Source organism: Natator depressus, chromosome 2 (genome assembly GCF_965152275.1).
Source record: "Natator depressus isolate rNatDep1 chromosome 2, rNatDep2.hap1, whole genome shotgun sequence".
Taxonomy (NCBI): domain Eukaryota; kingdom Metazoa; phylum Chordata; order Testudines; family Cheloniidae; genus Natator; species Natator depressus.
Genome location: NC_134235.1, coordinates 13,796,618 through 13,822,257, shown reverse-complemented (window position 1 = coordinate 13,822,257; position 25,640 = coordinate 13,796,618). Strand labels below are relative to the sequence as shown.

The 25,640-nt window shown below is 39.6% G+C and overlaps 1 protein-coding gene across 1 annotated transcript in view; it reads left to right on the top strand.

Annotated features, from left to right (window-relative positions):
* The window catches only part of KHDRBS3 (KH RNA binding domain containing, signal transduction associated 3), a 190,952-nt gene extending 166,145 nt beyond the window's left edge, over positions 1-24,807 (top strand). Inside the window, exons 8-9 of the mRNA XM_074943812.1 lie at positions 21,900-21,958; positions 24,230-24,807. Of these exons, the coding sequence (XP_074799913.1) occupies positions 21,900-21,958; positions 24,230-24,321 (151 nt within the window). The 3' untranslated portion in view covers positions 24,322-24,807. The remainder of the gene's footprint in view (positions 1-21,899; positions 21,959-24,229) is intronic.
* The last annotated feature ends 833 nt before the right edge of the window (positions 24,808-25,640 follow it).

The window sequence follows — 25,640 nt, the reverse complement described above, 5'->3', positions numbered from 1 at the left end:
TTTTCTTATTACATTTTTACACTTAATTTGGCAGTGTTTATGATCCTTTCTATTTACCTCACTAGGATTTGATTTCCACTTCTTAAAAGATACCTTTTTATCTCTCACTGCTTCTTTTACATGGTTGTTAAGCCACGGTGGCTCTCTTTTAGTTCTTTTACTGTGTTTTTTTTTTTATTTGGGATATACATTTAAGTTGGGCCTCTATTATGGTGTCTTTGAAAAGTGTCCTTGCAGCTTGCAGGGGTTTCACTCTAGTCACGGTATCTTTTAATTTCTGTTTAACTAACCTCCTCATTTTTGCCTAGTTCCCCTTTCTGAAATTAAATGCCACAGTGTTGGGCTGTTGAGGTGTTGTTCTCACCACAGGAATGTTAAATGTTGTTATATTATGGTCACTATTTCCAAGCGGTCCTGTTACAGTAACCTCTTGGACCAGATCCTGCGCTCCACTCAGGACTAAATCTAGAATTGCCTCTTTCCTTGTGGGTTCCTGTACCAGCTGCTCCAAGAAGCAGTCATTTAAAATATCAAGAAATTTTGTCTCTGCATTTCGTCCTGATGTGACATGGACCCAGTCAATATGGGGATAATTGAAATCCCCCACTATTATTGAGTTCTTTATTTTGATAGCCTCTCTAATCTCCCTTAGCATTTCATCGTCACTATCGCTGTCCTGGTCGGGTGGTCGATAATAGATCCCTACTGTTATATTCTTATTTGAGCATGGAATTACTATCCATGGAGATTCTATGGAACATGTGGATTCATTTAAGATTTTTACTTCATTTGATTCTACATTTTCTTTCACATATAGTGCCACTCCCAACCCCCCTGCATGACCTGTTCTGTCCTTCCGATATATGTCCTTCCCAAGAGTTCTGAAGGAACTCAGAAATGAAATTGCTGTGGTATGTAACCCAGGAGTTCTCAAACTTCATTGCACCACAACCCCCTTCTGACAACAAAAATTACTACACGACCCCAGGAGGGGGGACAGAAGCCTGATCCCGCCCAAGCCCCACTGCCCCGGGTGTGGTGGAGAGGCAAAGTCCGAGCTCCACCGCTCTGGGTGGGGCGGGGGGCAAAGCTGAAGCTCAAGGGCTTCAGCCCCAAGCAGGGGGGCTGCAACATGAGCCCTACCACCCAGGGCTGAAGTCCTTCGGCTTTGGTTTTGACCCTGGGCAATGAGACTTGGGCTTCAGCCCAGTGCCCCAGCAACTCTAAAGCAGCCATGGCAGCCTCATTAAAATGGGGTCTCAACCCTCTTTGGGGTCCTGACCCACAGTTTGAGAACCGCTGATGTTTGTTGACCCACAGTTTGAGAACCGCTTAAATCCAACCTCAGTACCAGATGACTAGAGGATAAATAACGTAACGCTGCCTTTTTTTTTTTAAAGGCTTCAGAAGCAGTCCTGGTAATTGCATGCCAGTAAGCCTAACTTAGGTACCAGGCAAATTGTTTGAAACTATAATAAAGAACAGAATAATCGGAGCCATGGATGAACATAATTTGTTGGGGAAGAATCAACACAGCTTTTATAAAGGGAAATCATGCCTTACCAATCTATTAGAATTCTTTGAGGGAGTCTACAAACGTTGACAAGGGCGATCCAGTTGCTATAATGTACTGGATTTTCAGAAAGCCTTTGACAAGGTCCCACACCAAAGACTTTTAATCAAAGTAAGGCTTCCTGGTATAAGGTCCTCCCTTGGATCGGTAACTAGTTAAAATATAGGAAACAAAGGGTAGGAATAAATGGTCAGTTTTTACAGTACAGAGACATAAATAGCGGGGTCATCCAAGAATCTGTACTGAGACCACTGCTGTTCAAAATACTGATAAATGATCTGGAAAAGGGGATGAAAAGTGAGTTGACAGAGTTTGCAAACGATACAAAATTACTCAAGATAGTTAAGTCCAAAGCTAACTGTGAAGAGTTACAAAGGGATCTCACAGAACTGGGTGATAGGGCAACAAAATGGCAGATAAAATTCAGTGTTAAGTGCAAGTAATGCACATTGGAAAACATAATCCCAACTATACATACAAAATGATTAGGCCTACTTGGCTGTTACCACTCAAGAAAGAGATCTTGGAGTCATCGTGGATAGATCTTTGAAAACATCCACTTAATGTGCAGCAGGAGTCCAAAAAACAAAACAAAACAAAAAAACCCTAACAGAACATTAGGAAATATTAGGAAAAGGTTAGAAAATAGACAGAAAATATCATAATGCCACTATACAAATCCATGGTATGCCCATGCCTAGAATACTGCACACAGTTTGGCTCGCCCCATCTCCAGAAAGATATATTAGAAGTGGAAAAAGTACAGAGGAGGGCAACAAAAATTAAGGGTATGGAACAGCTTGCATATGAGAAGAGATTAAAAAGACTGGGACTATTCATATTAGAGAAGAGACGACTAAGCGGGGGGGATATGATAGAGATCTATAAAATGGTGAATGGTGTGAAGAAGGTGAATAAGAAAGTATTTTTTACTCCTTCCATAACACAAGAACCAGGGATAACCAATGAAATTAATAGGCAGTAGGTTTAAAACAAACATAAGAAATTACTTATTCACACAGCCAAATCAACCTGTGGAACTCATTGTCATGGGATGTTGTGAAGGTGAAAAGTATAAAAGGATTCAAAAAAGAATTAGGTAAATTCATGGAGGGTAGGTCCATCAATGGCCATTAGCCAAGATAGTCAGGGATGCAAGCCCATGCTTTGGATGTCCCTAAACCTGTGACGGGCAGACCATGTGACTGGATTACAGGGGATGGACCACTTTAATTGCCCCATTCTGTTAATGCCCTCTGAAGCATCTGGCACCAGCCACTTTTGGAAGACAGGATACTGGGCTAAATGGACCAATTGCCATTCTTACATTCTTATTTTAAACAGATTGAGTTATTTGAATCTGTTGCTATAAGGTTTGTTTTCTAATCCTTTAATTATTTTTGTGGCTCTTCTCTGAACCCTCTTGAATTGTGAACACTAGAACTGGACACAGTATTCCAACAGCAGTCTCACCAGTGCCAAATACAGAGGTAAAACAACCTCTCTACTCTCCTATTGAGATTCTCCTATTTATGCATCCCAGGAGAGCATTAGCCCTTTTGGCCACAATGAAGCTTGTGTGTGGTTCATTATTCCCCATGACCCCCCAATCTTTTTCAGTGTCACTGCTTCCCAGGATAGAATCCCCCAGTCCTGTAAGTGTGACTATCATAATAATAATAATAATAATAATAATTAATAATATTACATATTGCTTGCTTCACCCCAGTTTACCAAGCAATCCATATCGCTCTGAATAATTATTTCTTTTTCGTTCTTTGCCACTCCCCTAATTTTTGTGTTCCCTGCAAACTTTATCAATGATGATTTTATAGTGTCGTCCACATCTTTATAGAGAGTCTGGCAGACCATTTTCCCACCACCACCAAATCAGTCATGCAGACCTCCTTCCATTCAGTTTGTGACCGCTTAGCATGCAACTACAGCATTTGCTTAAATTGAAAAATAAAGTAATATAGTCCAGGCAATGAAAATGTTTGAGCATCCTTGCCTTAAGCAGTGGCCTCTTCCCTCCTCCGCGCCCCCCCCCCCCCGCTTCATCTAGTAGATTTAGATATTAGATATTAGAAATGTAAATCATCCTTTTCATTCTCCTGCCGATACAGGATCGTACCATCCGGTATGTTTACTACCGTACTTTTCAGTCGAGTTTTAAATGTCCATACTTCATGAATTGCACAGAGGGTGAATGTTCCATTTCACTAAAGGTTTATAAGGTTTAAAAATTTGCTTCATTTCAGATTGGAATGAAACCTGAAAATTTTGAAATTCCCCACTAAGGACAACTCAAAAAATGTATAAGAATGATGGGAACATTTTTATTTGATTTTGACTTTTTAAAACGTGTGTTATCATATACAATGCAAAATATAAAAAAATTGAAATGAAAAGTCATTTCAAAATGAAAAGTCAAAATGTTTCATTTAGACAGTGTCAAAAATGTTTTGACATTGTTGGAAATTTCTTATTATTTTTCCTAAATTAAATTTTGGTAAAATCAGCATGACTTTGCAAGGCATTTTTATTTCAATGGAATTGCATTTTACTTCAGAAAACGATTCCATCAAAGGTTTTTTTCCTGACCAGCTTTGGTTTTCACCTCAACCATTTGAATGTCATTGGAAACAATTTTACAACTTAATATAAGTCAGGAAGATTTTTCCTGATACTCAGTCTAAATTTTCCTTTTCCATCCCTTTATTAGTTGCTTCTCTAGACGGGCATCATTTGTAAAGATATATGGAGGTTTCCAAATTTTTACTTGAATTGGAAAATTACTACATAGTTTTGGTTCTCACTCTTTCCCAGGCTGCTGTTGGCAGTGACATTTTAATTTATATTAAAGTGAGGTCAAAACTAAACATAGGAGACCAACAAAGAGTCAGATGCACTAAAAATAAGAGAATAAAACTGAGAAACCCTGAGACAACATTCTAAACCAAAACAAGCGGAATAGAAAGCAATTCATCAGACAGAGCAGCAACAATATTTAATTTTAATTTACTTGGTATGACGAAAACAGTCTGAAAACTGGTTGTGATCGTCAGCATAATTTCAGTCCAGAGCTGCCACTAAGCATACAATCAGAAAAAGGTTTCTTACGCTGGTAAGCAGCAGTGTCTTTGTATTATGGGAATTTTAATTTTAAAGTTTCATTAATGAATTGATTTGCAGATGATGGTATTTCAAAATTGTACTAAAATTTAATTGCTGACATTTTGTTTGTGAGGCTCAATGTTTTAAATTTACATTGTTAGGCGTCTCAGTAATCATGCATTTTCAGGGTGTATAAATATGCATTATATGCGAAACAGTGTCTGTTATAGCTTTTCAACGTGTAATTTTCTGCATCTTACTGCTGGTAGCAGAATATGTTTCAGTCTCTGATGTATTCAGGAATCGATTGATCCTATCTGTAACAGTTTGATTTCCTGTGATAGGTTAAATGGCTAGTATCTTGCAATTTGTTGATTACAGAGCAGGTGGGACAAATTTATTTATTGGAAGTACATAATTTATGACAAAGCAACCCTCTAAAAGAATTAGCACAAGCATGGATAGTACTGTAGCTTCTAATTGAAAATGAGTCTGCTGTGTCTTGTGACTTACTTTTAAGGGTGTGTCTGCACTTTGAACTCGAGGACAAATACTTGTTCTAGCTCTCGTTGAGCTAGTGTGTTAAAAACAGACTGTAGCTGCAAGACGTGTTAGCCACCCAAAGTCATGCCCATCTGAGACCAGAGGCACTTACTCAAGGGCACTGCTATGGCTACACCCAACTTGAACTTTAGATGTACCCTTAATTCTTATTATGTCTAGTCTATAAAAAGGCTATTATTTATGTCGTGCTGTCATCCACATACAACTTCTATACTTAAACAATATAAGGATACTTTTCTTGTTTCAATTATATAACCTTTGAAGATAATGACAAAAGGTAAAATATTCAGATGTGCCTATGTGACTCTCTCCCTCCCTCTAAGTTCTGCTGACTTTCAGTTGGATTAAGGGCCTAGATCCCCAAAGGAAGTTAGGTGTACCATCACCTAATCCCTAGGCTGCCACCTAATCCTCAGCCCTAAATTGGGCACCCATGCTCCCCATACAATGCATGATTAGAGTTAGGCACTGAAGGATGGGATCCTTACAGACTAAGCATGGAGTTGTCCAAGCTAGCTAGTAGTGAAATGCAGAGGAAAGAAATCACTTTCCTGGAGTTAAGAACCTAAGCCAGGTGAGTTGCTTAAAAAACCCATGCTCTAGCAGCCAAAACCCAGACCTTTCTTGGTTAGGATTTCTCATCTCAGATGTGCAAGACCTGGTTTCAGGCCCTTGCTGTGCCAGATTTGGAGCAGGGCCTTGAATCTACATCTCTGCTGAACACCCTAACCACTAGGCTATAGTGTCACTCTCTCTTTAGTCCAATGAATATTTAATGATTTATGGAAAGTGGAGCAGTTTCAACAGGGGTAATTGAGAACCCACCTTCCAGAATACTCAATAACCTGATGGTTAGGGCATTCACCTGGATGTTTGAGAGCTGGGTTCCAAGTCCCTCTTCCAAATCAGGGAGAGCAGGGATTTGAACTTGGGTTTCCCACCTCCCGGATGAGTGTCCTAACTACTAGGCTCTGACACACTCTCTCCCTCCCAACCTGCTTACCCCTGGCTGTCTTTTGGGACAGGTGTGAAGCCATGGTTGGAGACTGCCTGAAAGATAGGCGGGGGAATACCTACCTTGAGAATCCCACTTTAGGACCACTGGGCTTTGGCTTCAGAGAGGGCTCTAAGCAGGTTGTTTGATGTTGGGCAGGTCTGACTGCAGAACCGGAAGGAGCTGTGGGGTACACTGGCACCTGGACTGTCGTTTTGAGAATGGCAGTGGTGTCTAAATTATGGACTAGGGCACCTAAATACCTTTTTGTGGCTCTAGCTGTAGGTTCCTAAGTAACTTATGTGCTTTTGAAAATTTTGCCCCAAATCTGGCAAATTATTTGAGGTTAAGAAAAGTGTTTGATGCTTTGCACAAATGATTAGTCTGCAAATAAACGTTATAAAAAATGTAGAGCAGTTGGAATGCTATAAAAGGATAAACTTCCAAATTATTGCATAGGAAGTTAGCCGAGACGAACGATAATGGAATTCATGAGGCTAACATACCATAGATATTTCAGAAAATAGGGGAAAGCGGATGAAGGGTAATCAAATGAATGGTAGTCCAAGGTGCAGATCATGGAGCTACTAAATACAATAAATATTAGGAGTATTTTTAGTTAGCGTTAGTGATACTGAATAGACAGAGTTTTATAAGCCTGGAAATTCAACGGTTGGAAAAAAACAAAATCTAGCTGGTATGCTATAAATGATTTAAGTAATACTCCCTAAACTTTGTTGAAGGATATATCTAAAAAATAAATAAAATAAATCAGTTTGGAGAACTGCTATAGATTTTTTTTTATTTGCTATAATTATAATACAAACACAAGAACATTAAGGTCATATTTTAAGTATTCAGGAAATGCAAAAAAAAAATGTTCTGATTGCAAACTTAACTCATTCATATTGCACAAATTCTTCAGTTTCGCCCACAGATACAGTTTTTGAACCTCTGTCTGAATTATCACCGTGCAGGTAAGGTGGAAGAGAATCAATAGGACATAAGACTTTCTCCTTTGCTTACTGGAGAGCTGAAATCATTAGGAAAGGGTAGGTGAAGTGTGACCTCTACTTTAGAAAGATGTTAATAAGCAAGTAATCTTAAGATGTGAGATCTTCAGAACTTATACATTGCAGATATTTATAATAGTAACTAATTAAAAAAGCACTGTGGATTAAAAATATCTTTTTAGTTACATGAACAACTTGAACTAACTGCAAAACATTTTGACACAAAAGATAAGATAGTTGAAGTTTAGAAACCTGCCAAAGGTGAATCTAGAGCAAGTAATTTTCTGTTCAGCAAATAACAGGACACTTTTTTGCAGAGAGAATTCTTGGAGTATAGCTTTTATTTAGGCACATGGGCCCGGAACCACAAAAGGTCTTAGGTGCCTAGAAAATCACTGGAACAATAATGGGACCCACAAAGACTAGATTAGGTGCCTAGGTGCCCTATACAATGAAAAGAAGAAATAGGCTCATAAGGGTGGAATCCACAAATGCCAGCACACTAGGCAGGGTGCTCCCTAAACTAGCCAAGAGGAGATGCTGACCAGAAAGGTATGTCCTAAGCCACACCCCATTGAGGAGTTTTGTGCCTATGTTGGGGCTGCACACTTAGTTACTGGGCCAGGGAGAGAGAGCAAATGAATGACTGTTTTGACTGGAGTTAGGACACCCATGTGGGAGATCCAGGGTCCAATGTCTCTTCTCCAGTGACTCTAATTCTTTGTTCAAGAGGGAATATCTTCAACAGGAGAAACTGAGGGGCTCTACGGCAGAATATGCCATTTCCCAGTGGTTTGGGCACTCATAGAAGATTAGGGTTGGAAGAGACCTCAGGAGGTCATCGAGTCCAGTCCCCTGCTCAAAGCAGGACCAACACCCACTAAATCATTCCAGCCAAGGTTTTGTGAGGCCAGGCCTTAAAAACTTCTAAGGATGGAGCTTCCATCATCTCCCTAGGTAAACCATTCCAGTGCTTCACCACCCTCCTAGTGAAATAGTGTTTCATAATATCCAACCTAGACCTCCAGCACTGCAACTTAAGACCATTGCTTCTTGTTCTGTCATCTGCTACCACTGAGAACAGCCTAGCTCCATCCTCTTTGGAACCCCCCCCCTTCAGGTAATTGAAGGCTGCTATCAAATCCCCCCTTACTCTTCTCTTCTGCAGAATAAATAACCCCAGTTCCCTCAGCCTCTCGTTTTAAATCATGTGCCCCAACCCCCGAATCGTTTTTGTTGCCCTCCGCTGGACTCTCTCCAATTTTTCCACATCCCTTCTTTAGTTGGAGGACCAAAATGGGACACAATACTCCAGGTATGGCCTCACCAGTGCCGAATAGAGGGGAATAATCACTTCCCTCAATCTGCTGGCAATGCTCCTACTAATACAGCCCAATATGCCATTGGCCTTCTTGGCAACAAGGGTACACTTCTGACTCATATCCACCTTCTTGTCCACTGTAATCCCCAGGTTCTTTTCTGCAGAACTGCCGCTTAGCCAGTCGGTCCCCAGCCTGTAGTGGTGCATGGGATTCTTCCTTCCTACGTGCAGAACTCTGCACTTGTTCTTGTTGAACCTCATCAGATATCTATTTGTCTGGGTCACTCTGGACACTATCCCTACCCTCCATCATATCTACCTCTCCCCCCAGCTTAGAGTCATCTGTGAACTTGCTGAGGGTGCAATTAATCCCACCATCCAGATCATTAATAAAGATGTTGAACAAAACCAGGACCGACCCCTGGGGCACTCCGCTTGATACCGGCAGCCAACTAGACATCGAGCCGTTGATCACTACCCGTTGAGCCCGACAATCTAGCTAACTTTCTATCCACCTTATAGTCCATTCATCCAATCCATACTTTTTTAACTTGCTGGCAAGTATACTGTGGGAGATCGTATCAAAAGCTTTGATCTCAGCCTGAGAGCTGAGATCCGCGTGTTCAAAACGTTTCTCCCTATCATGCAGAAGTGGGAATTGAACCTCTTTCTCATACAGCCTGAGTGAGTGATCTAAGCCCAGAGCTAAAAATTATAAGGGAGACTCCACTACCTGCATTTCCATCTGGATTTTAAATGGGGTTGTGAGCATGCCTACCAGATTGGGCCTTGCAGGCAAGATACATGGGTGAATGTCTGTCTTTCCCTGATTTGTGGATCGCACTGGGGCTTAGGTGTGAGAGAGGCATCCAGACACCTAGAGTGAGGCAGCAGTATGCACACCCAGAGGCAGAAACTTAAGTGACATGGGGACTTTTACAATGAATATTTAGGCATAAGTGAATTTGTGTCTACTGGGTTACACAGCAGCCAAGCAGTTTTCTGGATTGCAGTGGTGCCTAAAACTAGGGTTTAAAAGTCTAAGTCCATTTGTGGATCTGGACTTTAGATACTGTGTTTGTGATCGCCTAGACAGTTGTTTGTGGGTAAATTTTCAAACCATTGAGCAGAGACTGAGCTATACAACTCCCACTATGAGAGGGAATTGTTAAGCTAAATCTCTCTCTGCACATCTCTTCAAAAATGTACTGCTTGATGTTAAAATGATTGGTTGACTTGTTATAGGAATAACAAATAATGGTTATAAGAGCAGGCTTTAATGAGCCATCTGCCTATTCCTGTCCTTTGAAAGTTCTTGTTTTCCCAATAAAGTGATACTATATTAAAAGTAAAGTGTGCAATTTAACCTTCTCAACTTCAAGCAACAGATGCTGCCCTGTGGCAGAAAAAAGTGCTGAATCTAAATGTTCAGTTCAGTCTCTAAATGCTACGAAGAATGCACCAGAATTTCTACCAAGACCACATTTTTTTCAAAGATAAAGTGGTTTGCATATTTGCATTCAACATGTTGATGGTTTTCACTAGAGCTGGATGAAATTTTGCAGTTTTACTTTCTGACCCTTTTGAACACTTTCTTTTTGGAAACAGTCTTTTTAGATGCAGTGATTCAAATAAACTTTCATTTAGGAGAAAAAAACAGCAAATTGGAAAGGGCTGGGGGAGTTGCCAAAGCTCTTAAAAAAAAAAACCTATGAAACTTCACTTATGAGCAGAGGAAGAGCTGGTTTATGTCATCTTTGGAAAATTGTCTTTTATGGGTTGTTAGGCAAGTGGGTGAAAGTCTGGGAGTTGAGAGAGAGTTGAAAAAATTATATAGTTTATACACACAAAATGTACACTCTTTTGAGCCAGGACCAAAGGGAATAGAGAAGACCATTATATTCATCTAATAGGGGAAGTGTGTGTGTGTGTGGCATAGAGCCCTCAAGGGGTTTATTCGCTTTACAATGGATGGATCATGTGAGATGACAGTGTAACTCATTGCAAAAGTGCATGTTCAGTCCCTCTGTGATGGCTGGTTCACTAAAGAATAACAGGCTACTGAGTTTCTGCTTAAGTTAGCTCCAGTGGTAGAGGTCTGTGCTGTAGGTCCAAGATTCAGACCTTGGTTTATCACTCCTGCAATGCAAATTAGGTACAGCTAAGTGGTGTCCAAAACTTGGTATTTCCTTTCTTTTATGAATTTGTATTGGCTACATGTTATGGCTTAGCCAATTTTGATTGCATAGTTTGTTTATGCAATATTTTAATGGAGGGAACATTTTTCATTTTAAATGTAGACACACTTTTTTTAAATGATGAGAGGTTAATGTTTTTCCTTAACTTATGGAGTGAATAGTCACTTGTGTAGTCCTTTTTAAGAGCATTTGGGAGAATCAGAATTTACAGGAAATTTTGGTGGAACTTGTAAGTACAATTATTGGAGTAGCTGTTTCTTCAGCGACTTTGATAAAGACGTGGTAATTGGTCTCTTATGATCTTATCAAGTAACATTTCCAAAGAGCTGGATAGGAGGAAGTCTGCATACTCACTTTCTGTGTTATGTGACAGTATTTTACAGGCCACGTTGTTTTGTTTGTCCCCATTTTGAGTCTACCTGAACAAAATAATATGGAATCGAATATCTATCAATATATGAAATGTGTCACAACAGAGATGACAGAGAAACAGATCAGCAGCTACATTAAGGGCAGAGCAAGATGCTGACACCTGACCCAATTATTTCACAAACTTAAAGAAAATAAACTCACTGGGACAACAAAGGTGCTGTATGCACCTTAAATACAGCCATGGATTGATGCTGGCCACAGTTTCCTCTCCGTTTGCTAGAGCTGCTGCCATTGTCCTGATCCCTATCTGTAGTAGGGGATAAACCTGTCCTCTCTGCGGTTATTAATTTATTATAGTGAGTGACCCAGGCCACTTTCTCCCTTGGAGAAGAAAATAGAGGGGGGCTTCTTTGAAACTGTGATCCAAGAAATGTCACTGTACCACTGTAGGTGTCAGGGACAGGGTAGACAATACCCATCCTTCACTGCTTCTCAAAAAAGATGCATTAGAAATGGAAAAGGTACAGAGAAGGATAACAAACATGAGTAAGGATATGGAACAGCTTCCCTATGAGGAGAGTTTAAAACCAGTAGCGGGAGTGTTCAGCTTGGAAAAGAGATGACTAAGGGGGGCATATGATACAGGTCTATAAAATCATAAATGACATGGAGAAAGTGAATAAGGACGTGTTGTTTACCCCTTCACATAATACAAGAACCAGGAGTCACCCAATGAAATTTAATAGGCAGCAGGTTTAAAACAAACAAAAGGAAGTACTTCTTCGCATAACATACAGTCAATCTATGGAACTAGTTTGTGGGGGATGTTGTGAAGGCCAGAAGTATAACTGGACTCAAAAAAGAATTAAATGCATTCATGGAGGAGAGATCCGTCAATGGCTATTAGCCAAGAGGATCAGGGATGCAACCCCATGCTCTGAGTGTCCCTAAGCCTCTGACTGCCAGTTGCTGGGACTGGATTAATGGGATGGATCACTTGATAATTGCCCTGTTCTGTTCATTCTCTTTGAAGCAACTGTCATTGGCCAGTGTCAGAAGACAGGATACTGGGCTAGATGGACAATTGGTCTGACCTACTATGACCATTCTTCTGTTCCTATGGCTGCTTGAGTAACTGTAGAGCACTTAGGAATCATTCCAAAATATACAGAGTGGAATTCTGCTGCCTTACCAATAGCTGCAACTTTTAGACCCATCTACGATGCCAAATAGGGATGGTGAGGGGGCTACAGTGGCCACAGCTCTTATTGCTCTGGTCAGTATTCTATTCAAAGTGGATGCTGTGCCAGCGGGAATAATCTCACAATCAATTTTAGAGGACATGCAAAGATGGGTAAATGGCAAAACCCACCATCCTGCACTGTCCACATAACACATTTATTATCAGAAGCTGTGTGTGGAGAACAGAGAGAGCAGTGTCAGCCCTTATTACCCTTTTGAACTAATTACCTATTTTAGTTATGTCCTTTCAGAGTCTAATGGAACCAGAAGGCAGATGGCTGTAAGCAAAAATATGGATAGCTTGGTGGGCCTTTACTATGATCTTGTATGCTCAGCTGTCGATTCAGTGGCTCCTCATTACCTCCTTCCTGGTTTAGACTTCTCAGGTCACCTGCATGTATAGATGTCCAGTGACTGACACACAAAGTAGGAGAGAAAGTTGCTACTGAGGGAGGAATTTGCTCATGTTATGTCTTCATCTGCAGCATGGGGAGACAGTTTCCTGCTGGCAGTGTGATAGCGACTAGTATCAATCACCACCACTTCATGTGTCCTTTCTGCTGCCTTTCTCAACATTTTGTACAGCATTAATATTTTGCAGTGGGAAATAAGACTCCCAAGTAGGAGCACCTTGTCTACAGTGGCTGAATTAAAAACAAAAGCCTTTTAATGTTCACTTTGTAATATTTGTGGGTGTCATTGTAGGGCAGCAGTTCTGTGACTAACAAATTATTCTTGTCATAGACCAAAGGAGAGCACAAATTGTAATGCTATATTCAAAATTCTTAAATAATTGAAGTTCATTTACAATGTTAAATGTGTTGTGTGTGTATTTTGATTCACAAAATTTTTAATAGCAACATCTGACTGTAATTAATATTCAAGTATTAAAAATCCTGGACTTCAAATACTATGCTGAACAATAAATTTGTTAAGGCCACAAAGGTTATTCCAGGCAGGACTGTTGGCATCACTTATCACCAAGGTTGCCTGACGCTTCGCATTATAAGACCCTATTTTCAGTTCCTTATGATGCTGCCAAACTTTAACAGTTTGGGTTGAAATTCTCCATGCTGGGGGTGTGTCAGACTGAATTATTTTGAAAATTTTCAGATAAAACAGTTCAGCTGTTTCCAAGAATGAGAGTAGGGAAAAATAAATCTCCACTTCAAGATTCTGATTCAGCCCCAGAGCAGGTCCATCATTGGCACTAAAGAAAGCAAGCAGGGGTCCTGTGATTAAAAATAGTATGTAATTCAAGACTGTGAAAATGCATATGGCCATGAGGGCTGAACTAAGTTTTCCAAAAGCAACCTTCATTCTCGCATTTCCTAAGTTTTTGAGTGCTTGACTGTGCAACCTTAATGTTCTTTTAACATAGTGGGGTGGGTGGGTGAGTGGGTTGGTTGGTTGGTTTGGGATGGGGGAGTAATAGTATCTAAACTTTTTTTTAGTGATTCATGAACCAGCAGCTATTTTTGATCATCTGTACCAGTCCATATGCTTGCCTACAGTTCATCTCTGTCAGCAGATAAAGACAATATGCTGAAATATTTTCAGTGATGTCATCTCGTTTGTATGACAGGCTTGTTGGTTTAACTTGGGCAGTCATTTCCGGCAGATGGAAAACCTTGTATGTTGCTGATTAACACAGAAGACATAAGAAAATGGTAACTCTCATCCGCCTGATCCTACCTTTATGACAGAACACACTACCACATCCATGTCTTGTTGCAGTGTCCATAACAGGCACTGATGATCTAGAAGAACACAGGAACAGGAACTCAACGCTAGAAAGTTCAAGGCAATAAACCAGATGTGAATATTCCCCTACCTTGAGAACAACTAAGTCCAACAGGAAAATCCAGGACATATTTCCCACAATTGATTGATGGGAAAATATCTTAATATTAAGACCAGTCACACAGGAAGAGCTAACTCACTTTAGGTTTTTGACATAACTATTGAGAGGGCAAGACAGGGGAAGAGGATTTGTCAGACAGCGTCATAACTGGGGTTGCAGACCAAATAAGACAATTGTTTTGACAGGCCATTTGTTCCCTGTTCACTTGTTCTGTGCTATCAGTCTGTCACGGGCCAAACAAAAGGGTCCACATACATAGAGTATGTCTACACTCCAGCCTAGAGGTATACATTTCAGCTCAAGGAGACATGCCTATGATCAAGACCCACTCTAATCAAGCTAGAGTGCTAAAAATTGAGTGTAGCCACAGTGGTACAAGTGGCAGTGGTAGCCTCCCCAAATACCTAGTTGTCCAAGATGCTAGGGCCATACTCAGGTGGCTAGCTCTTCCACCCACTTGTATGGGTGTGGCTACACTCTATTTTCAGCAAGTTAGGTCAGTCAAAGCTAGTGTGGGTATGTCTCCTTGAGCAGGAATTTACTGGACATTACCCATAAAGCTCTCTTCAAAAACAAATTAAAACTTCCCTGCCACTGGGTTTCCTCAACTACTCTTTCTAAAGCTATCCTGACCTCTCCCCAAAGGGGTTAGTCTCAAAGCCCGCAAAAAACAAACAATTGCTATTGCAAAATAAGAAGCAAAAGCAACAAACAATGGATTGCTTGTCACTTCTTCCACCATGCCTTGCACCAGCCCAGAACTACCAACTGGCTGCTTATGAACTACACTTCAAAGCAACCTCTAGGCACTGACTGGGAAAAAGGGCATCCAGAATATTCCTCTTTTTGCACTCCAGTGACCAGCCCTATCAGAGTTAACAGTCTGGGTTTCTCCCCAAACTACAAATTGCCATTCTGAGACCACTTCCCCAACCTCAGCAATCATGCCCCTGTAACATGGTCTGTTAGAGAATAACTTGATATGTGGTAGTACTGATCCCTGGAGAGCAATTATATCCCAATTCATCACTAATAGTATATTTTTAGAGTACACCCATGTACACTATGCAAAAATATGGAATATGTTCACTGTCTTGTGGTTATGTAGATTGTTTAAGCCTATGATTGTCCAGATAGCAAATATCCTTACAAGATGGGCTGGACTTGGGAATCAATGCCAGCCCTTTAGAAGTCCACTCTTCTGGAGATAATTGTCACTTAGGGAACATCCAGCCATCTCCAGCAATAACAGGCTGTAGTTAAGGCCAGCAATCAATCTGCCATTTCTCTTTGAGGCATGAGCTTGGTGCTGAAAGTCCTTACTAAGCTGTTGTTTGTATCCTAATGAAAAATCACTCTGTAGCTATGGTCTACAAAAGTTTTATTTTTAGAAACAGTCTACCCAGCAAAAAGAATTGGAGAATTTAGGCCCTGTTCTACACTATTTTCTACACTTATAAATTCAATTAATTAGAGACACATTCTTCACACTGCATCAAGAAAGGACAGGCAGTTGCAGGTCCACATTATGTACCATGTTGTTTAACTGGATAAAACAGTTCATCCAAGTGGCTTACTTGTGGGGTGATAAGGAAGTGACAGAATCTCTCAAAGCTCACTCTGCTTGATCAGTGGTGACTTCTTAAACAGAGAAATCAGACACTACCCTCCTGGCAATATGCAAACTACTTACTTGGGCCTCACTTCACACTCTCCCTGAGCATTATATGATTAATGTCCAGCCTTCAGCAATTAGGAGCAGCATACTGAAGTCTATTGTTGGATGCTAATCCCTTCATTCTGTTGTGTACATACTGCTTTGTGAGGTTCCAAGATTTTAGGTTGGCACAGAAAATCAAAGCGAATTTTTTCCTACCTGACAATTTAATTTTCTTTACTATCTTTCAGACTCTCCCTTCCCTTCAGCTCTAAGATACTACACTGGTGCTATCAAAATCCAGGTAGTTACATACACACAAACAGTTGTAGATATTAGATATATGAATGTACAGAAGCATCTGGTAGATAGTTAAAATTCCAATGGCAGTCAGACTAGATTCAGAATTAAAGTTACATATTTTTGAGAAAATATGTCCTTAGTGCTTTCAAAGCTTCAGCCAACATGGGTGAGCAGTATATTTATAAATAGGGACCTACCAAATTTATGGTCCATTTTGGTCAATTTCACAGTCGTAGGATTTTAAAAATATCATATATTTCATGATTTCAGCTATTTAAATCTGAAATTTCACGGTGTTGTAATCGTAGGGGTCCTGACCCAAAAAGGAGCTGTGGGAGGGTTTCAAGGTTGTTGTAGGGGGGCTTGCAGAACTGCTACCCTTACTTCTGCACTGCTGGCGGTAGCACTGCCTTCAGAGCCAGGCAGCTGGAGAGCGGCAGCTGCTGGCTGGGATCCCAGCTCTCAAGGCAGATCCCCCTCCAGCAGCAGTGCAGAAGTAAGGGTGGCATGGTATGGTATTGCCACCCTTACTTCTGTGCTGTTGCCTGCAGAGATGAGCCCTCAGTCAGCAGCTGCCACTCTCCAACTGCCCAGCTCTGAAGGCAGCAGCACAGAAGTAAGGGTGGCATGATATGGTATTGCCACCCTTACTTCTGCACTGCTGCTGGTGGGGAGCTACCTTCAGAGATAGGTGCCTGGCCAACAGCTGCTGCTCTCCGCTGCCCAGCTCTGAAGGCAGCGCAGAAATAAGGGTGGCAATACCATGACCCCCCCCACCCCACCCCCGCAACACCCTTTTAGGTCAGGAATCCAATTTGAGAAACACAGGTCTCCCCAGTGAAATCTGTATAGTATAGGGTAAAAGCACATGGGAGACCAGATTTCATGGGGGGGAGACCAGATTTCACAGTCCGTTACGCATTCTTCATCACCGTGAATTTGGTAGGACCCTATTTATAAACAGAGCAGAGATCACCAAAAAAAGCTTCAGAGTACTGTCTTCATCTGCTGGCAGGAAGGAGCTATTCTCAGACATCTGGGCAAGCACAGAAAATCTCAGAAAGAGAAAAATGTGAGGAAAGAAATTTTTTTTATTTTAAAAATTATTCAGCAATATTGAAATACTGACAAAGTAGATTCCCCCCTCCTCCTCCAGTGCTCTTGATTTAGATCATTTAAAGTCAAATACAAACTTTAGGCAATCTTTAACCAGCATCTTTAGATACTGAAGCACTTGTTGCTCTAACATGTGAAAAAGATGTGCATCCAGGTTGTTTACAAACTCAGAGAATTAAACTTTTTATTTAGTTAATTATTTAAAATTTTAATGCTTTTGAAAGTGTTTGAGAGTTTTGGAAACTGAAGATCCCTTTATTTGCATAGCAGGCTTAAATTGGCCCTCTGCATAGGTGTAAATTGTGAGGAGTGTGATGGCCATAAAAATAGAAATTGTTTGATTGTTTCAGCGGATGAATTCAACTGTTTAATTTGAAAGGAAGCTTAAGTTCTAATATAGCAGACTCTTTGTAAAATGTGCTCAGCTCTGTCAATAGTAAATATCTATAAGTAAATAGCTATAAAAGGAAAGTTACCAAAAACTAAATCTTTAGCTCTTGGATGAGACAGTTCTTCTGTATGTGATTTTAGTACCTTCATATTTTATATGAAATGTTTCCAAAGAGCATGGATATATACTAATAAATCCAAGAAAATATGGGGTGTTAGCTTTTGAATCCAAGCAATGCTTAGACTCTGCAGTGATAGGCACTATGGGTAGAGCCTCATATTTTTCTCAAATACACAATAACCAGAAATAAAACAAAAAACTACATATAAAATGAAAACAAAAAAACAAAGCTTCTCATCAGCCATGGGAGATTCAGTGGCCAGTGGCAGCACCCACAAGTGCAAACAGTGAGCTAATAGGATCACTTCCACCACAGAGCATGCACCAGCCCAGGGAAGGCCCTGCTTGGGTCACATGCATTCATGGTGCATGTGTAATGTGCGTGCTGAGGCGGGGCTGGTAGGGGGATTTGGCAGCCGCATGAAGAGTGCAGGAGAGAGACAGACACCTGAGTGAGGCAGTCATTGTGGTGAGGGAGCTATGGAAAGCAGGAGCTCAACCTCTCCTGAGCACGCCCATCAAAGGAGTCGCGGCACTGCAGGTTTCCGCTCCTTCCATGGGATGGAGTGGTGAGTCCTGGCTGGGCACTAGGCATCACTGCAGAGGAGTCAGGGGCCGGGTTGGGTATTGAGACGAGCGTGCCTGGACGTCAGGCAGAGGTTGGAGGAGTCGGGGGAGGAGGGTGTCTAAGGCTCAGAGGGGCAAGGGTCGTGGGCACGGGGGCAGTTGGAGTCAGGGTTGTTGGGGGGAGAGGTGTTATATTAATGTAGATGTTATAAAGAGGCCCAAGGAGTCAAAGGTGTTACCATGACCCTGTCAATGTCCAACATTAAACAGTGTTAAACAACATTCAGGGTTTTGTATACAGAATCCTCAGCCTACTTAGAACCATTGCAAACACACCATTAAAATTCCTTTTAACCTTTCATTAAAGATACAGAAAAGAGAGAAAAAGAGTTAAAGCATTTGACATATAAAGTATTAAGTAAATTTTATTCTAACAACAACCCGTGTTCCCTTTCCTTTTAGCTGGAACAAGTTTTTAAAATGAAACCCTACCCCACATTACAGCACTGGAATGGGTTACCTAGGGAGGTAGTGGAATCTCCTTCCTTAGAGGATTTTAAGGTCAGGCTTGAGAAAGCCCTGGCTGGGATGATTTAGTTGGGGATTGGTCCTCCTTTGAGCAGGGGGTTGGACTGGATGATCTCTTGAGGTCCCTTCCATTCCTGATATTCTATGATTCTTTTTGGTGGTATTTAAAATGGTAATAACTGTCCTTTCTAGGGAAATGAGAAAAAGTTAGTTGAAATGGGCTGGAGCTATCATTGTTGCTGTTATTGTTTGAAGTCCAGTCCTGTTTTCTAGAAGACAAAGTAAGACAAATACAAACAAGAGGGGAAAGAAGAGAACAGCAAAGATAGAAAATACAGCCTCTGTCTCTGGTGCTGACTCACTTGCAGCCTCACTGCTGGAGAAACACGGGCATAACACGTGGTCTTATTAGCTGTATTGAGACCTGGCAAACTTGTACCAATGTTGGGCTGTTTAGGGAATTGCATTTATCTGCCTTTTTCTAGTCAAAGGCTCAAAGCGGTGTTGCAAAATATGCAGTTTTGGCCATTTAAGCCAGACTCCTCTTAGACACAAGGAAAAGGGGGGATAGGAAAGAAAAGAAATAAGGTGGGAAGGAAAAGGACACATGGAGAGGGAGGTGGCAAAGTATCACTTCCCACGTGGTGTTTGGAGACCTAGCCGGGGCCAGTGGAGTGGCAATGAAATTTGGCTCCCTCTCTCTGGCCCAGCGTGGTCAGGACATTTCTCAGGATTAGGACAAAGAAGGTCAGGGGTCCTATGAGAAAATTGGAGTGACAGTTGTCATGGTGAAGCTCCCTCCTTCCCCTTTTCTAATTCTTCAGTCAGCCAGCATTTACATCTGTTCTTCCCTTAATTTTCCCCAAAAAGTCTTTTTCTTTTTAAAAGACTAAACAGGGAGTGATAGGTGGAATAGCCCATTAATTAGACCTCATTTTGAGCACACCAATTTTAGTTCATTGATTTCTCATCCAACGCTTCTCTTGTTTACCAGACATGATGTTAACACAGTCCTTGAGTTATATCAATAGGCCTTTTTGTTTGGACTAATTTAGTCTTTTTGTGTCCCTTTTGCACCTTTTTTCCATTAATATTTGTTGTTATAGGTTAACATAGTGTTTTATAAATGTTCATGTCTTACAGTTAAGTTTACAGTATGTGTAAATTTGTGGGGCCAGTTATTACAATGGGGGGGATTGTGAGGGTTTGGGGATAAACCAAAATAACACAAAATTCCCAAAAAATAAAATAATTTCACGGGGCTCTAACTACAGGAAGACCTGCGATAGATAGGTAGTCTTACAATTTTCCTATATTTTCTCCTTTCCTCAGTCCTCCCTACGACCATTTACATCAAATATGTTCACTGTGTTACAAACATTCCATTGCCCTCTTGTGTAAAATTTCATATTTGTTTATGGACTCTCAAGTTCAGACAGAAGTCAGCCATGAAAGGGTTTAGCAGCATTACTTTGTAATAGAGCCTGAGAGGAGAGGGTGCAGGGAAGAGAGAGAGCATTGCTCTTCAATGAGCAACTTTGAGCACTTTACATTATTATTTGACCTGATTATTAATGCTGGACAGTCTGTCAGGTAATAAAGATAAATTTTGATGTACTTATAATGCAAATAAGGGGTTTTCTCCCTTCCAGTGTTTATTGGTTTTGCAGTTTACATGCCATAAAATGTGAGTCATTTTTTGTTTAATAGACATTTTAGGTCTGTGAAATGAAACACTGCAAAAGTAATCTGACAGGATTGACAGGCACAGGGATGGGGCTCAGCTGCTATAGACCTCTAGACTTGATGACAGTCTTACAATAAATAATCTGATGCTGTGTGAAATGATAGAGAATGTCAATTTAAAGTTCTTGATTGTCAAAACTAAGATTGTTTTATCACTGAACTGTTGTAGGACAAATTTATGCTACTTTGTGTGCTTCAAATTTTTGTCCTTAATATACAGGTCTGTATGGGCGGACAAACCATAGATGAGAATTTTAGCTCTTATATAGGTCTTCAGAATTTCACAGTGCAGACACTACTAGAATTTTTAGTTCAGGAAGCTTTAGACTGGCATTAACAGATACTCATTCACTGATCTTATTGTTTTGTATTTGCATATGTCAGAATTTTTACACTTTTGGGCCAGGTATTTTCCAAAATTTGACAACTCTATTTTATTACCTGTCTCAGCTCTGTAGTTCTCTCTGCAAGTTAAATGCAACTGCAATACATCTATTGTTTATTCTGTACATAAAAAGATCATGGGGGATCCCGGGGTTTACCTATCTTCAAACTCCTGTTAAAACTACAAATTGCTTTATCTTGACTTAGATTTTACTTCGTTAGTTAGCACTTGTTAGCCAACATAAGATAAGAACACAGCTTTTTTTTCCTAGCGAAGACAAGGCTTTGGTTGTAGCAGTTTGTAATTTAGTTACTTTCCAAATAGTCATGTATTCCATACTGGATCTGGATTTCTTTGGCTACTGGGTACCAAACTAGCACAATCACCCATTTTGTATTTTAAACTGTGTTTCTTATTTGTTGCTTAGTGTCCTGCAAACATCCAGTAGGCATTTGATCACATGTAAAATATTTTTAAAGCAATAATCGAAAAGCAAAAGGTTATACATAGTTACAAATGTATGGACCATGAGAACATTGTGGGATGGTGTCCCTGTAAAATAAGCTAGGGCACCGAGCAGCTGCGCAGTGTCAAGATTTAGATGATTTTGCATGCCTTCTGGCAGAAACTTAGGCACCGACAGCATCAGATGGCAGCTAAAAAATGGTTTTTTTGAATGTCACTGCCACCTAAATGTTGGACTTTGGCACCTAAAAAGGCGAAGTGCCTAAGTCCCTTGTGAATCTTTTCCATCATGATTTAAGACATGCTGCTTAACACTACATTTCTAATGGCATTACTTACGTTGTCTGTCTTCTTTTCATACAGTGGAACAGACTACTATGATTATGGACACGGACTTAGTGAGGAAACATATGATTCTTATGGTGAGTAGCTTTGCAAGTGGAATTGTCAGTGTATTTTAAAGAATTTTGAAACAAAAATCAATTTAAACCGAAAAGAATTTTCATGAGGAATGCTGCAATCCTGCATCAGGATACACTTACATCGACTTCTGTGCTGGTATAGAGTCCCATTGTTATAGATATGGAAGATTTATGGTTACTGAGACATATTTGTTGGGTTTTGGGTTTTTTTTTTTTTGTAATTCTGTTTGCTATCTTTGCCATATAACAGTAAAAATAAGCACTAAGGGCTACATTTTCCACCCTTACTCATATTTACTACATTCCCCCAAATCAATGGGATTATTTTCAGCGTACAATAATATTTAGTGTGAGTAAGGATGGCAAAGAATTGAGCCATAAGGCCTCAATTCAGCAGTGAACATAAGCATATGCTTAATGTAAAGCATGTGCTTAAGACTCGTTGAAGTCAATGGGACTTGAGCATATGCTTAAGTTCTTTGCTGAATCAGGGCTGAATTGAGCACATTTCCCACTTAGTTTATGGTCTTTTGATGTATAAATTCATTTCCAAGCTCCAGTTCTGTAAACTCAAGCAGGTAGTAATTATATAAAAGTTATAAAAGTATTTTCGGTATGTAATAGACACCAGGGTACTGTGTGAAGGCAAGACAACGCATAATAAAGCAAAAAGCATATGCCACAATGGTAGGATTATTTTTTTCAAATCAGAAGTGCAGCGGTGACCGGTTTAATTAAAGGAATCTGTTATGGATTAGAAGCATAAAGCATGTTAAAAGCACCTTTATTTCATGGATAAATGTTAGACCTCTGGCTAGAGATCAGAGAAATGCAGTTTTCAATCAGTCAGGAAGCTCAGAAACTCATGAATTGCCAGTGACTGGTGCAAGTGAATCATGACTGTGGTTAATGGATGTTATGACATTTTTTAGAACATAACTGAAAACCATTTCCTCGTGTATCTTTTGAAGTGCATTTTACGATATCTCCTCCCTGAAGCAATGATGACCTCAGCTAAGATTTGTTTGTCATAACAAACGCTTTGAACATATAGGTTTGCCACATGTCATCAGCTTGAATCGATGCAAATAACTTGAGGGAAAGTCATTGATTAGATGAGTTCATCAAAAGAGGAGGTCACTTCAAGCAATTTTTGCCCCTCACGGTTCTTTAAAGTGGTCTCTGTGGACTGCATTGCTTAAATCATTGTATATTTCAGCATTAAAGTTAACTGTTTGACAGTAGGGGTCTGATTTCTCAGAGTATCTCACTAAGGGAAAAATCGATAGTGATAAAGCTTACAACCTGCCTAATGCAGGACACAAGAGGATGTAACCTTTTGTAGCATTACAATATTTAAGATAAAAAAAAATTAAAATTTTCTCATTAAATCTTTTGTTACTTAAAACTGATAGCTTGTTATTTGCCAGGGCAAACTTGTTTGCCAGAAGTTTAGTACAAAATGTTAAGTGTGCCTCATATTTCGAGATTTGCAGAAAGATTGTTAGCACCTTGGGATGGACCATGTCTTCCTATGTCTTTCTATGCCTAGCACATTTGGACTCTGATTCGGTCTTAATAATGCAGTTCAGTGTGTGTTGTGAAAATCTTTATTTGTGTGTTTATTCATTTTGTTGTTACAAGCGAGGCAAGCAGTTTCCTTTGCTCTTTGAAGATTATAAAAAAAAATCCAGCTTTGTAGATCTTGCACTTTACAGGAAATGTATTTGTTTCTGTGAAATCCACTGTTATCTCAAATGCTGTATTAGATTGTGTTTTTCAAAAGGGAAGCCACAAGTGTTCATAGTGGAATTATGGAACTTTTCACTTGTAGCTTTCTAATTCAAAGTAATCCTAAATTGGTAGTGACCAAAAGAAATTGGGTGGGAGGAGGAATTTATAGCTGTTCAGTAGCCTACATAGATTTTCATGTTCTTACTCCAGGTCCTGTTAGTATAAGTACCCACGTCACAATCTACCTCCAAAGTTGCACTCTTCTTTGCAGCCTCATTAGAGGCCATACTGAATATCATAGTTACCTAAACACATTCTCATCCCCAGCTAATCCCAATCAGAACTGAGGCATAGTGGTAGAGCAGTATGGGGAAGTTCACCAGTTCTTTGGCTAAATATTAGACTTCATTCTCTACAACTGTCAGTGCAAAAGCACTGAACTCCAAAATTAAACTAAAAAAAATTATAAGTAAAAACAAACACAGCCACAAGGTCCATTAGGAAAGATCTAATTATGATTGCTTTTCCTCGTTGCAGGGCAAGAAGAATGGACCAACTCAAGACACAAGGCCCCTTCAGCAAGGACAACAAAGGGAATCTACAGAGACCAGCCATATGCCAGATACTGATTGTACTGTCTGATGTTGTGAAATATCCAATCTCCACCAGTCCTGTATACTGTTCCAAGTAATTTTTTTCTATAAACAATCCCTTTTTAGTAAATCAAAGTGCGTAAAAATTGAATGGTTGGACTGAACTTAAACTATTCTGTTGAAAGAACAACCTGGACAGAAAGATATGTAAAACAAGGAACTTTGTTATTTCCAGACTGTATTTGAAAAATAGGTGATCAAAAAAAATAACCTCTGATTAACTAGTGTTAAACAAAAACTAGGTTTACTAAATATGTTAATCCATTCTTTTAACATAAGCGTAACCTTTTATTTTAAAGGTTTTCAGCAATTTAGTTCTTTTAGTTTTATTTTTCAACCATTTTGCTAGTTTTTTCTCTTGCAAACATGCGTAAAAAGGGAAGCAAATTACAAATGCAAATAATGTGGTATTTTGTAACTCAAGTCTTGAAATGTTCTGTAGTGTTAAGCAAAGTTTACTCTTGCTTGATACTAAATAAACTTTTGAAAGAAAATCAGTGTGTGTGAGAGTAATTTTATGCTTTAGTTTATTTTATAATAAACCTTCATAAATAGTAGTAAACAGGGAGAAATTCATCTAACAATGATCAACATAAAAGGCTCATACTAAACACTGTACAGCTTTTTTTAAAAAATGGTATAAACCTAAATGTACATTTATATACTCACAATAGATTTAAATGATGTTTAAATATCCAAATGGTATGGATCTGCTTGAATGCCACATATAAAAAAAAATCTTGGTTAAAAATGGTTTAAAATAGCTAATGAATTTTCTGAAAAAGATGTGACTAGTTTTCATCTTGTTGAGCATTTTTTCACTAGTGCAACTTTGGAATTTTTATGAGAATTTTGGTACCTTAATGACCACCTCGCTCCGTGCTGGAAGCTATAAACACAAAGCTTTTAAAGACTTTCTGACTTGACTAATTGAGGTCGCTTTCGTCAGAGGCAGAGGATGTGTAACCCTTAAAACGGTCTTCATTTGCAAAGGTAAATAAATCAAATAAGATTTTAATCTCACTTAATTTATCTTAATATAACCAATAAAATCAGGGAGAATACAAATTAGAAAGTTTCATTTTAGATTTTAGAAAGGCTTTAAGATCACCTAAATTCTCATTTTAAAAAGTTTAATTTGTTTTAGTAATCTAAAAATCCTTAGCTCAGTCAGTTTAATTTGGGCAAACTATTCCCTATTAAACAAATGTAAAACCTCATAACTAGTAGTTTGTAATACCTTATTTTTCCATAAATTCTAGTAACTGAGAACAGTGCTTAAACATTACAAATGT